This window comes from Canis lupus, chromosome 11 (genome assembly GCF_048164855.1).
Source record: "Canis lupus baileyi chromosome 11, mCanLup2.hap1, whole genome shotgun sequence".
NCBI lineage: Eukaryota > Metazoa > Chordata > Mammalia > Carnivora > Canidae > Canis > Canis lupus.
Window position 1 is genome coordinate 24,581,477 of NC_132848.1, and position 12,247 is coordinate 24,593,723.

The window sequence follows — 12,247 nt, forward strand, 5'->3', positions numbered from 1 at the left end:
AATTTATTAAGAATCATAATTTTCCTACTTGGACATTAAAAATTTGATGATCACTCCCAAACCAAAAAGCAAGCAGGCATATTATTTATTTTTAAATAAATAATTTAAAATTAGTTAATTTTCCCTAAACCAACTTTATATCTTTTTCTGATTTTGGACCCAAAGTAATGGCTGACATTTATATGCTGCTTTATGACTTAGCCCCTTTGTCACACTAATAGCTACAGTGTCTCTCTGTGAGAAAGGTAGGGGTTCTTTATTTCCCCCGTTTTTCCAGTAAACAGTATCTTTTATTTTGATATTCAATTTGCTTATTGGTAATTTTTTATTCTGGGGGAAGAATTTGCCTCACAGTATTTTGCTTATAATACGTTTTCTTTATGCAGCATGGCTGAAATTTTTCTTGCTAAGTAATTGTCCATTTATGTAATTGATGAGGTTGGTGGGAGTTAAAATAAGCATAATTAATATTTTTAGTAAATTGGCAAGTTGTAATTGAATTGCCGGGAAGCTCTGTGCCCTCTGCTGCTGAGCCACGCAGTCCTCAGGTGGGGATGGGGCAGGAGTTGCTGAGACAGCCAGCACTCAGCCCGAGTCCAAGGCAGCGGTCAGCCTGTGCCTGTAGCATTGGCCTCTTTCCTCACTTGGGGCCATCTCCTGCCCACATCCTGATAGACAGTCCCTGGAAAAGACTTAGTCCCCCGGCACCCACCCAGCACACTGCTCTTGGCTCACAGTGTTATAGAGTGACTGCCACCTGAGGGATTCTTGCTTCATCATAACTCTGTTGGGCCAGAGCTCACTCTTTATTCAGTGATGCTTAGTATATGGAATGCATTTCCTTCCTTTTTCCTATTTTAATGAGATTCTCTTATGCTCTCATGCTCAGAAACCTGATGGACAGATAACGGGGAAAGAATTGCGATATATTCTAAATTGCATGGTTGTAAAAATCAGTGATTCAGAATTCAAAGAGCTCATGCAAATGCTTGACCCTGGGGACACCGGATGGGTTAACATCTACACACTTATTGAACTGCTTGAAGAGACCCCTAAGGTGAGTTTTATGATGACTTCATGTTTGATTTTCTGTTGATGGTGCGAAACTCAAGTATTCTTAGTGAAATAAGAGGTGGTCGGTGAAATAGTCTTGAGGACTTCATGTTTTTCAGCTGAGTTAATTTTTTTTTTTTAAAGATTTTTATTTTATTTGTTCATGAGAGACATACAGAGAGAGGCAGAGACATAGACAGAGGGAGAAGCAGGCTCCTCACAGGGAGCCTGATTTGGGACTCGATCCCAAGACCTGGGATCACATCCTCAGCCAAAGGCTGACGCTCAACTGCTGAGCCACCCATGTGTCCCTAATTTTCATTTAAAAAAAGATTTATTTATTTGTTTTAGAGAGAGTGTGCATGGGGGAAGAGGCAAAGGGAGAGAGAGAGAGTCCCAAGCAGACTCTGCACTGAGTCCAGAGCCTGATGTGGGGCTCGATTTCACAACCCCAAGAGCATGACCTGAGCTGAAATCAAAAGTTGGATGCTTAACCAACTGAGCTACTCTAATTTTCATTTTAAGTAAGAGTTAAGTGTTTGAGTTGTTTGATTTTAATTCTCAGTGTCTAAATCATATTGAAGGGTGATATTTGACATTTCTGGAAACCCATCCTGGGATGAGAGCACCTGTGTGTACAGGATGTACCTTCTTTTCACACTGTGCTTGCAGCACTCCTCCTGCAACCATGTCTTGCGTGGACATGTTTTTTAATTACTCCTTTGGTTCTCATTAATATTTTAAGAGTTTTTACGTTCCCCATTTTAAAGATTTTATTTATTTGAGACACAGATAGAGTGAGTGAGAGAGAGCATGAGCGGTGCGGAGGGGCAGAGGGAAAGGGAGAAGCAGGCTCCGTCATGAGCAAGAAGCCTGACATGAGGCTCCATCTCAGGACTCTGAGATCATGACCTGAGCCACCCAGTAACCCTGTTAGTTACCCATTTTAAAAAATAACTGTTTATTACCTCTAGTGATCCATACTAGGTTTTTGAAAACTTGACGGTTTTATTATTCGGAATGCTTTTTATAACTTCAATAATGATTAGCACTTAAAAATTTTAAGAATTTTTATTTTTATTTATTTTATTTATTTTTTTAATAATTTTTAAAAATTAGTGTCAGGTAGTGAATGTGATAGGCATGAACAGATTCCTTTTTTTTAGTAATAAATTTATTTCTTATTGGTGTTCAATTTACCAACATACAGAATAACCCCCAGTGCCCGTCACCCATTCACTCCCACCCCCCGCCCTCCTCCCCTTCTACCACCCCTAGTCCGTTTCCCAGAGTCAGCAGTCTTTACGTTCTGTCTCCCTTTCTGATATTTCCCACACATTTCTTCTCCCTTCCCCTTCATTCCCTTTCACTATTATTTATATTCCCCAAATGAATGAGAACATATGTTTGTCCTTCTCTGATTGACTTATTTCACTCAGCATCATACCCTTCAGTTCCATCCACGTCGAAGCAAATGGTGGGTATTTGTCATTTCTAATGGCTGAGGAATATTCCATTGTATACATAAACCACATCTTCTTTATCCATTCATCTTTGGATGGACACCGAGGCTCCTTCCACAGTTTGGCTATTGTGGACATTGCTGCTAGAAACATCGGGGTGCAGGTGTTCCGGTGTTTCACTGCATCTGTATCTTTGGGGTAAATCTCCAGCAGTGCAATTGCTGGGTCATAGGGCAGATCTATTTTTAACTCTTTGAGGAACCCCCACACAGTTTTCCAGAGGGGCTGCACCAGTTCACATTCCCACCAACAGTGCAGGAGGGTTCCCCTTTCTCCACATCCTCTCCAACATTTGTGGTTTCCTGCCTTGTTAATTTTCCCCGTTCTCACTGGTGTGAGGTGGGATCTCATTGTGGTTTTGATTTGTATTTCCCTGATGGCAAGTGATGCAGAGCATTTTCTCATGTGCGTGTTGGCCATGTCTATGTCTTCCTCTGTGAGATTTCTGGCATGAACAGATTCTTTTTGCAATGTTTGTTATAGACTTATTTTCGCAGGTACAAATTAGCTTTTCACTAATATGATTTCCTGAGCGCCCACCTTGTGCAAAGTGGTGACCACATCCTAAACCAGTGTCATTTGGTCCTCCTTGAACCCTAGGTTGAAATTAAGTCGCAGGGCTCTCGCACACAGAAAAGAATAATTGTACCTCTCACTGAACTCCGCTGTGTTAGCTCCTGAGAATTGTGGCCTCTGGCTGTCCCAGCACATAGCTGTTTGTTTGTTTTTTTTCTCTAAAAGCAGAATATGGACATGTAAACAATCTGCTCTCCACATGACAAGTGACATGATCTTTGTTTAAAATAAACCACGTCCTGCTGGCTGCAATGCTTAAAAGCCTCAGGTGGCTGTCCAGGGTCTAGAAGAAAGCAGAACTTCCGAACCAGTATGGCAAGTGCCCATGTGGTCCAGCCCTGCTGACCACTTCCCAGAATCCTCGTGGGCCACACTGGCTCGGGTCCTCAGGTATCCCCAGGCCCCTCCTGCCTCCTGGCCATGCAGTGGCTCCTGCCAGGATTCCCTTCATGCTCCTCTGCAGGTCTCAGTGCACCCACAGCTTTCTCAGGAACTTTCCGTGATACCTCTGCCAAAACCTGTCTGACAGCCCCTGACCTCACACACCTGCCCGGTCACAGTATCACAACTTGGTCATTGTGTGGTCATGCCTCCATGAAGACAGGCCTTTCTGTTTTTACTGCCTGTTGTACCCGTGAGTGCTAGCCCAGTGCCAGGCCAACTCATGAAACAGTGTGGTGAGTGAATGAATGAACATACAGGAATGAAGGAGAAAAATTAGAAAACACAGTTTTGCAAATAGAAAAAAAAGAAAATCACCACTAGTTCTAACATCTAGGGATCATTACCCACTATTATACTTTGTTGTACATTCTTCTGAACCTTGTACCTGTGCTGTATACCTGCACGCACTTTGTTTTCAGCTTTATTACGGTATAATTGATATACAAAAAGCTGCACAGATGTATGCAATTTGAAGATTGGATACATACCTTCATATATGATACCTATTTTATTTTAAAATGAGATCCTATAACTAATGACTTTTCAGTCCATGCTGTCCCTAACATGTCCTTAACACGGTCAATAAAAATTCTGCTGTGTGATTTTAAAAGATACAGAGTAAACTATTCCCTGTTGTAAACTACATGTTCTTCTCCCCCCACTTTTCTAAATCTTGCTACAATGGATATTGTGCCTGCTTTTTTGCACCATTCTGTGATTATTCCATTCTTACAGATTTCCAGAAATAGAAATGATTGGGTCAAAGAATATACGTTTTATCCCTGAAATTATTTTTATTATTTTAACAGAGGAATATATGTGTAAAGTGCAAAATGCAAAAGATACAAAAGGGAACATGGTGAGAAGTAAGTTTTTCTTCTAGCTCTGTTCCCTCGTCATTCCCCAGAGGCGGTCACTATTGCCCTGGAGTCTGTAGATTATCAGATTGTCTAATGGTATCCCTTATTGACACTGGCAATTTGCCTCCTTTTTAATTTTTACCATTCTGAAAGGCAAAAATGCCAACTCACTATTCTTTTATTTTGAGTTTATTTAGGCTGGGAGATAGATTTTTTTTTTTCATGTTTATAGTACTTTTTTTTTTCATGAGTGTAAGTTAAAAATCATGATCCCCATTTCCACATGGGGGTTAGGGGGTAAACTCCCTTGCTTATGACCTCAAGAGTTAATTGGCTAAAGGGACAAAGCCATGTGTCTGCCTCCAAGGCTCCTACTGCCTTTAGGAGAGATTCGTACTTACACACTTTCTCTTTCCCAATTAGATACAAAAACTCTCCTCCTCTGCAGACACCAAGGTGCCTCTCCTCCTGGCTTGGGATTCGGTAAGTAACACTTCCCTCGTGTGGTCCCAGGGTGCTACCGTCCCAGGTTACAAAGGTCCCGCTTGCTAAATGTGTTTGTTTTTTGTGTTAGGTGGAAGAAATCATTCAGGACTCAATTGCTAGGAATCTCCAAGCCTTCTACAAAATGCTACGGTCATATGACCTCGGAGACACAGGGCTCATTGGTCGAAATAATTTCAAGAAAATCATGCGCATCTTCTGCCCATTTTTAACAATCGAACATTTACTGAAGTGAGTGTTCTGGTAACGAAATTAATTCGGGTCATGTCTCTCATCGAGTCTGTTTATAATCCTAAAACTTTTTCTATGTGTGTTTGCAGTATCGATAGGGAATATTGATAATTGCTATTTATTGGGTCCTTACTAACACAGAACACTGGTCGGGAGTTTGCCACACGCTCTATGATTTAGTCCTCACAACCGCCACGGAAGGTGGCTGCTTTTCCTTCCTGTGGATAAGGAAACTGAGGTCTGAAGAAGTCCCTATTCACAGTCACGTAGCTAGGAGGCCTCCCGGGTCTCTGTGACTCTTTGCTCTTAACCCTGATACTGTTTTACCTCCCAGGGTGCCAGGCTGCCATCAGCCGTCCTGTGCAGAGGCTGGAATTATAGTTCTGTTTTACTTTAGTTTAAAACTTACCCCAGGGCACCTGGGTGGCTCAGTCAGTTGGGCACCTGTCTTTGGCTCAGGTCATGATCTCAGGGTCCTGGGATTGAGCCCCACATCAGACTCTCTATTTAGCAATAAGTCTGCTCCTTCTTCTGTCTCTGCTCCTCCCCCCTGCTCATGCTGTCTCAGTCTCTCTGTGCCAAATAAGTACATAAAATATTTAAAAGAAAACAAAACAAAACAAAAGTAAAGCTTACCTGGTGGCGACTGAGCGAAGCTGGGAGGGGACAAGGATCTTAAGAGACAGAAGAGCACAGAGCCCTGAAGGCCTTGTAGGTCTCCTGCTGAGTGTCTTGTTCACTACTCCCATTACCCCCACTCAGCTGCTCTGGGGGCACAGAGCCCTCTTGCTTCCCTCTCTGTGGTGACCTTGAGAACCTTCAGCTTGAATCCTGCTTCCCTGACCACCACCAAATGCCCCACCATGTGCTCAAGCTTGTGGTCCAGAACCTGACCTTAGAGACCATTTGGTCCACGTTTCCTACTATGGACAGTGATCTGGAGGCTGGGTGGAAATCCGATTGAATCGCAGGGAAGAAGGTTACTCTGATTTTCTTTCAGTTCTTCTGACTAGAATGTTAAAAATCCTGTATTTGTTGCTTTTGATTACATTGATTTCAGGTGACACGGTTGATCTAGCAGTAGTTGGCCACTCAAGTCTCTTTTCTGTGAATGTTTGTGTTTTGTTACCCATTTTTCCTGTGGTTGGTTTTTGCAGGAGAAGAAGGGTTTACAAGAGGAGGTGAGGCCAAGGCTTTCCTGAGCAGAAGGCACACAGAGCGTGGTGTTTGCATTTGTCCGTTTCTCAAACGTTGGCAGAAAGGCCAGCTTGCTGGAGCGTGGGAAACCCAGGAAGGGGGTGAGATGGGGCAGCAAGTCAAGAGACAGGGTTCTAGAGGGACCTCAGGGGGCCTGGACGAGGCCTCTGTGGGGCAAGAAGCCAGGCTGCAGGGGCTTCAACCGCTATGGCCTTTGGTCTGTGCAGTCAAGAGCAGTGGGACCCACTGATTCCTTCACCTAGTCTTCCACTCCGTGGGTGGTATTAGGGAGTGCCTCCTGCATTCCTGCTCCTGCTTAACTGGTTAACAGAAATCCCTTTATTTCCAGGGAGCTCTAGTGTGGGGGAAAGAGATGGAGACAAACCCAGCATGGCATGTGAACGTGGTTCAGAGGAACGATCACGTACAGCTGGGCAGGAGGGAATCTGTGAAGCTTCTCGGACATGATGCCTGAGGCCAAAGGAGAAAAAGAAGAGCATTCCAGGACATAGGATAGTGGGGAAAGCACAGAGGAGTAGGGGCACATGTGGGGACTGGCAAGCCATCTGGGACCATTGGGGCAGGCAGTCGTATAGGGAGAAACAGCAGGGGGATGATACTGAGGGACGGGTGAGGAACTGGGGCCATCTGGCAGGGCACTGGTTCATGCCAGCATCTTAGAATCATCTGGAGAGCTTTGAAAAATCCCAAGGCCCATGCCCTGTTCACAGGCCAGGCCAGGCAGTGTTATACTGAAGTCCCCGCTGGCTCTGATGTGCAGCCATAGTGGAGAAGCACAGCCCAGGGGGTGAGGAGCCTGTGAGGTGGCCTTGGACATCTGATCCGTGCTTTATAAGGGTTACTGTGGCCCCAGTGTGGAGAAGGTACTGTGGCAGGGAGAGGCAAAGAGGACAGGTACGTGGCACAGGGGGTGGCAGTGGCTCTGCAGAGGGCTCTGTGACCAGCTTGGCAGAAGGATAAGACTCAGTGACTCTGGGAGTGAGGGCGCAAGGAGGGAGGGGGCTCAGATGATGACCAGAGGCAGTGTCACTGGAGTTAGGAAACACGGAGGAGGTCGAGTGAAACCTCAGCAGGAGACTTCCAGAGGACGTGGGCGCAGAGGGCGGCCTGCGCTGCGACGTGATTCTCCTTACGTTGACAGCCTGAGCGCTCGTTCAGCAGGCGTTGATCTAGAAGCAGATAGCAAGCCTTCTGAGCTGAGAGGGCGTGGGTCGGACCTAGCAGAGCACCGCCAGCTCATCAGTGACCTCGAGCCTCAGGAGAGGGGCGGGTGGGAGAGGGCCCCACCAGGCCGCGAGGGGCAAGGTGGACCCAGAGTGTGCCAGTGACTGTGCAAGGAGTGTGGGAAATGCAGTGTTGAGGATTGGATTCACCTCTGAAGCTCCTGCACCGGTGCTAGAACAGTGCCTGGTGCATGGTCAGGGCTGCTTAAGTGTTGAGTGAGGGAATGAATGACTGAAATGAAATGAATGAATGAATGAATGAATGAATGAAAGAAAGAAAGAAAGAAAGAAAGAAAGAAAGAAAGAAATCTAGTGGATTGGTCATGCAGGTAATTGGATACTTGATAGAAGCCTCTCTAATCCCTTCTTCATGATGCAGCCAGGCTTATCTGTCTCAACCACAGATCTACTCATGTTAAAACCCTACAGAAAACACCCCAGTGTCCTACTGCTGTTAGGAAAACATCCAGATGCTTTTTTTAAGAGTGGCTTCCCGGGCTCCTCATGATCCTCGTACCCTCCAGAGCTCAGGCTGTGCAGCTGGACTGCCTGGGTTCACATCCCAGCTCAGCTCCGGACTAGCTGTGCCCTTGGGCAAGTTACTTACCCACTCTGAGCCCCGATTTGGTCACACTAACGTTACTTAGGAGAGTGTGGTAAGGGTCAAGGGAGATCCTAGACGCAGAGCCCTGCACCCGGTACTGAGCTCAAGAAACATTTGCTTTGGCTGGTGCTGTTGCTCTTTACTCAGTGCCGACTAAGCTGCTGTTTCCTGAAAACCCCATGCTCTCTCTCACCCCTGGACTTCTAGATGGCCCATTCCCTCGGTTCTGAATGCACACTCTCACAACCACTTGGCTCCCTGGAGCGGGGGTTGTGTATGTAGTCTGTTCACAGTCGTAGCCATACTACTCAGCACCGTGCTTAGTACCTGCAGCATAAATACTTCCTGAAGCAATGATATCAATGGCTAGTATTTCCAGAACTGCCCCTGGCTGTGTGGGAAGCAGCATCGTGATAATCGTACTGTGATTATTACATCTGCAGTTTATGGAGCTTGTGTACATACAGCCAGTCCCAGAGCTAGGAGCTTTCTATGGATCCTCTTACTTTATAGTGATCCTCTGAGGTGGGTGCATTTTATAGACAAGGAAACTAAAGCAGAGAAAGGATGATGTGCCAGCTGGTGATTCTCAATCCTTTAATAGGCTTAAAAATTATTGGGGACAAGGCTGCCTTAGAAATTAAAAGTGAGATGTTAAAAATGTTATTGCAGAAAACAAAAATGAATGTGTACTTTCTTGTTATGTTTCCCTGTAGGCTCAGACAAAACATTGGAGTTTCAAAATAATGACTTATTTGGATGATAAGGAGGTTACAGAAATTATAACAGGTGCAACCAAAGGTAGCTGGTCGTGAGCTAGTGAAGGGCTGCAAAGAAACTGAGCTAATCTCTGAAAACTCACTCCAGCTCCTCGTTTGTACCTGAAACATTTCCACAGTCTTAGAAAACGTTAGAGAATACAACTTGTCTGTGCACGCTTTCCCTCTGGTCACATGCTATGAGGCCTCCGAAAAACCCACTGTGCTCCAGAGGTGCAGGGTAGAAAAGGCAAAAGACTTCCTCGTGTCCATATGAGAATGGTTTGGGCCTCCCGAAGTTCCAGGAGCAGCTGCAGACCACACCTCGTGAACGCTGCCTTCACTCGTAGGGCTGTGAGGCCCAGAGCTGATATTCCGGCCCCGGGAGGCCGATTCCAGGCCCACACCCACAGCTACATGCTCTGCTGCCATATGGGTTCTAACAAATATGTGGCATTTTATTTTGGTCCCCAGGCTTTACCAAGTGTGCTATGATGGGTGTGTACAACTTTTATGATTAGAAAAATACTAACAAACAAAATATTGAAAAGGAAAAAAGTAGTTCTTGTCCTGTTAGTAGTTTCCTACAGTTTTCTAAAATACTTGCAATGTGCCAAAGTTCCAGTATAGGTATTTCCACAATTCCATCCCAGAACTTGCAATTTCAGAAAATTTATTCTTTTTACATGTGCCGTATCTTTATTACAGTATTCCTATAAACTATAAACTGCATACATTTATTTATTTGAGAGAGAGAGCGCACGCGCACATGCATATACACACCTGAGCTGGGGGAGGGGCAAAGGGAGAGAGAGAGAATCCCAAACAGACTCCCCGCTGACTGTAGAGCCCAACTCGATCCCAGGCCCTGAGATCATGACCTGAGCCAAAATCGAGAATCGGCCACCTAACTGAGCCACCCAGGCACCCCTTCATGTACATCTTTAAAAAATAGTTTGAGCATCTCCATCATGTATATATATCCATGAAACCACTGCAAGTTATCAATCAAGATAGCAAATATTTTCATCCCTCCCACCCCCACCTCAAGCATCCTTGTGTCCTCCTGCAGTTCATCTCTTCCGCAGCTCTAGTAACCACTGGCCTGCATCTGTCATTGCAGATAACTGCATTTTCTAGTGGTTTATATAAATGAAAGCATGCAAGATGTTCTCTTTTGTCAGGCTCTGTTCCCCAAGCGTAACGAGTTTGAGATTCATTCCGGTTGTTCCCTGAATGCACAACTGGTTTCTTTTCATTGCTAAGTACTATTCCATTCATTAGTACATCTTGTGGAGCATTTGGTGGGCATTTGGGTGGTTTCCAGTGTTCCATCTTTATTTGTCTTGGATAGATGCCCAGGGGTAGAAGGGCTGGTTCCTCTGGGTGAGTGTATATTCAAGGTGTACAGTCTAGGTGTCTTCCAGAGTGGTTGCACTGTTCTGTGCCTCACCAGCAGTGAGAGAGAGCTGTATGTACTCACATCCTTGTCAGCACTTGGTAGGGTCATTCCTTTTCATTTTAGCCAACCTAATGGGTGTATTCGAATTGTTTTTAAATTCCAGACTCTGTAGTAGGTTTCAGGATATTGCTTCAGGAAGAATCCTTTATAAGAAATTTTTGGCATCCATGGGGATGAGTGGCCCACCACCCCCCTCTCCGGTTATTACTCCAAAGGATCAGCTATTGAGTGACCATTTTCAAAGAGAGGAACAGCGGAAGTTGGATCTTTCTGAAAGGTAAAACAAAACGAAATGCAAACGCATATGGAAACCACCATGCCTTTTGTGGGAGAGGTGGTTAGTAAATATTTGTTGACTAAATGAGTGTTTTAATATTTTATTATTGAAATGAGGAAATATGGCAAAATATAAATACAGCGGTTAGGGCCAGGGGAGTTGAGAGCAAGCAGATATCTTTGGGATTATTATGTGGCCTGCTGATTCTGGAAATGAAAGCACTGAGGTCTGAGAGGTCTAAGGACTGGCCTCAGGTTATTCACAAACTTGGTGGCCATCCTGGGTTAAGAACCCAGGACCTTCAAGAAATAAAACAGGTGAACAGAGGGGAAGGGAAGGAAAAAATAAGATAAAAACAGAGAGGGAACTAAACCATAAGAGACTCTTAACTCTAGGAAACAAACCGAGGGTTGCTGGAGGGGAGGTGGAGGCAGGGGGGCGGGGTGTAACTGAGTGATGGGCCTTAAAGGAGGGCACTTAATGAGCACTGGGTGTTATATACAACTGATGAATCACTGAACTATCTCTGAAGCTTACAGTACACTACATATTAACTAAATTGAATTTAAATAAAAAATTTTAAAAAGAAAACCCAGGGTCTTTGGATCCCAGAGAACCTGTCTGCCATTCAACCATTACATGCCTGGGTTCACATTTGTTCTTTTCCAGAAACTTAGGCTCCTCACCACCATTTAATATTTATGGCAAAACATCCCCATTAAACCAGTTAACATTTTCTGACATGAATGATAGAATTATTCAAATGATCACCAAATTGAATTGTAACAATAAAACATGCTTAGCAAATCTGTTAAACATTGGGCTGATGAATATTCTAGCCTGTCCTCATTTTGAAAAATATAGGTTTAGTCTAATGAAAAGATATTATTTTAACTTGCCGGTTCATAGCTTATAATAAATCCACGAAGAAAGGTAAAATGTAGACCTATTCAGCCGACTTCACTCTGTCATTTCCCTTTAAAAAAATTCTTAAGTATCGAGCAGTGGGAATATTTTAATGCTATGGTAATGAAATTTGAATATCTGGGCATTTCAGTGGTAGCTGCTTTATAAATGGGCAGAGGGATGGTATTTTAAGAGAAAGGTTAAATATTCTGTGATGAGATGCGTCTGCCTCCTAAAACCAGTGGAAAAAGTAATGGCAATTAGGCTTATTCTAAAATGTGGGCATTCCTGTGGAGCTCTTGAAAGCTGCAGGTGGAAGCAGCAGGAGAGAAGTCCTTTCTCCACGATTGTCACTCGGGCTCTCCTCCTCCCACTCCGGTGGGGTCCCAGAGACTCCGAGAGAGCTGAAGAAATAATTATTCATCATCACACTCCATCTCTCTCATACACATAGCACATCACATAAAATCTAGATTGTCTAAATCCGGTTGACTGGATAAATCAACTTGGAATAATTGGGAACTTCCCTTCCTTCCCATGAATGTTCGATGACTTCTTTGGCCTAGTTACCACAAAACAGCCCATTTCATTTAAAGCTTGGTAATGGG

The 12,247-nt window shown here is 44.4% G+C and overlaps 1 protein-coding gene across 6 annotated transcripts in view; it reads left to right on the forward strand.

Moving 5' to 3' along the window:
* Positions 1–12,247, forward strand: part of EFCAB6 (EF-hand calcium binding domain 6) — a 234,115-nt gene that overhangs the window by 110,728 nt on the left and 111,140 nt on the right. For all 6 annotated transcript variants that reach the window (XM_072843616.1, XM_072843612.1, XM_072843615.1 and 3 more), the window contains 4 exons: positions 890–1,057; positions 4,880–4,939; positions 5,031–5,191; positions 10,560–10,733. In XM_072843616.1, coding sequence (XP_072699717.1) covers positions 890–1,057; positions 4,880–4,939; positions 5,031–5,191; positions 10,560–10,733 — 563 coding nt within the window. The remainder of the gene's footprint in view (positions 1–889; positions 1,058–4,879; positions 4,940–5,030; positions 5,192–10,559; positions 10,734–12,247) is intronic.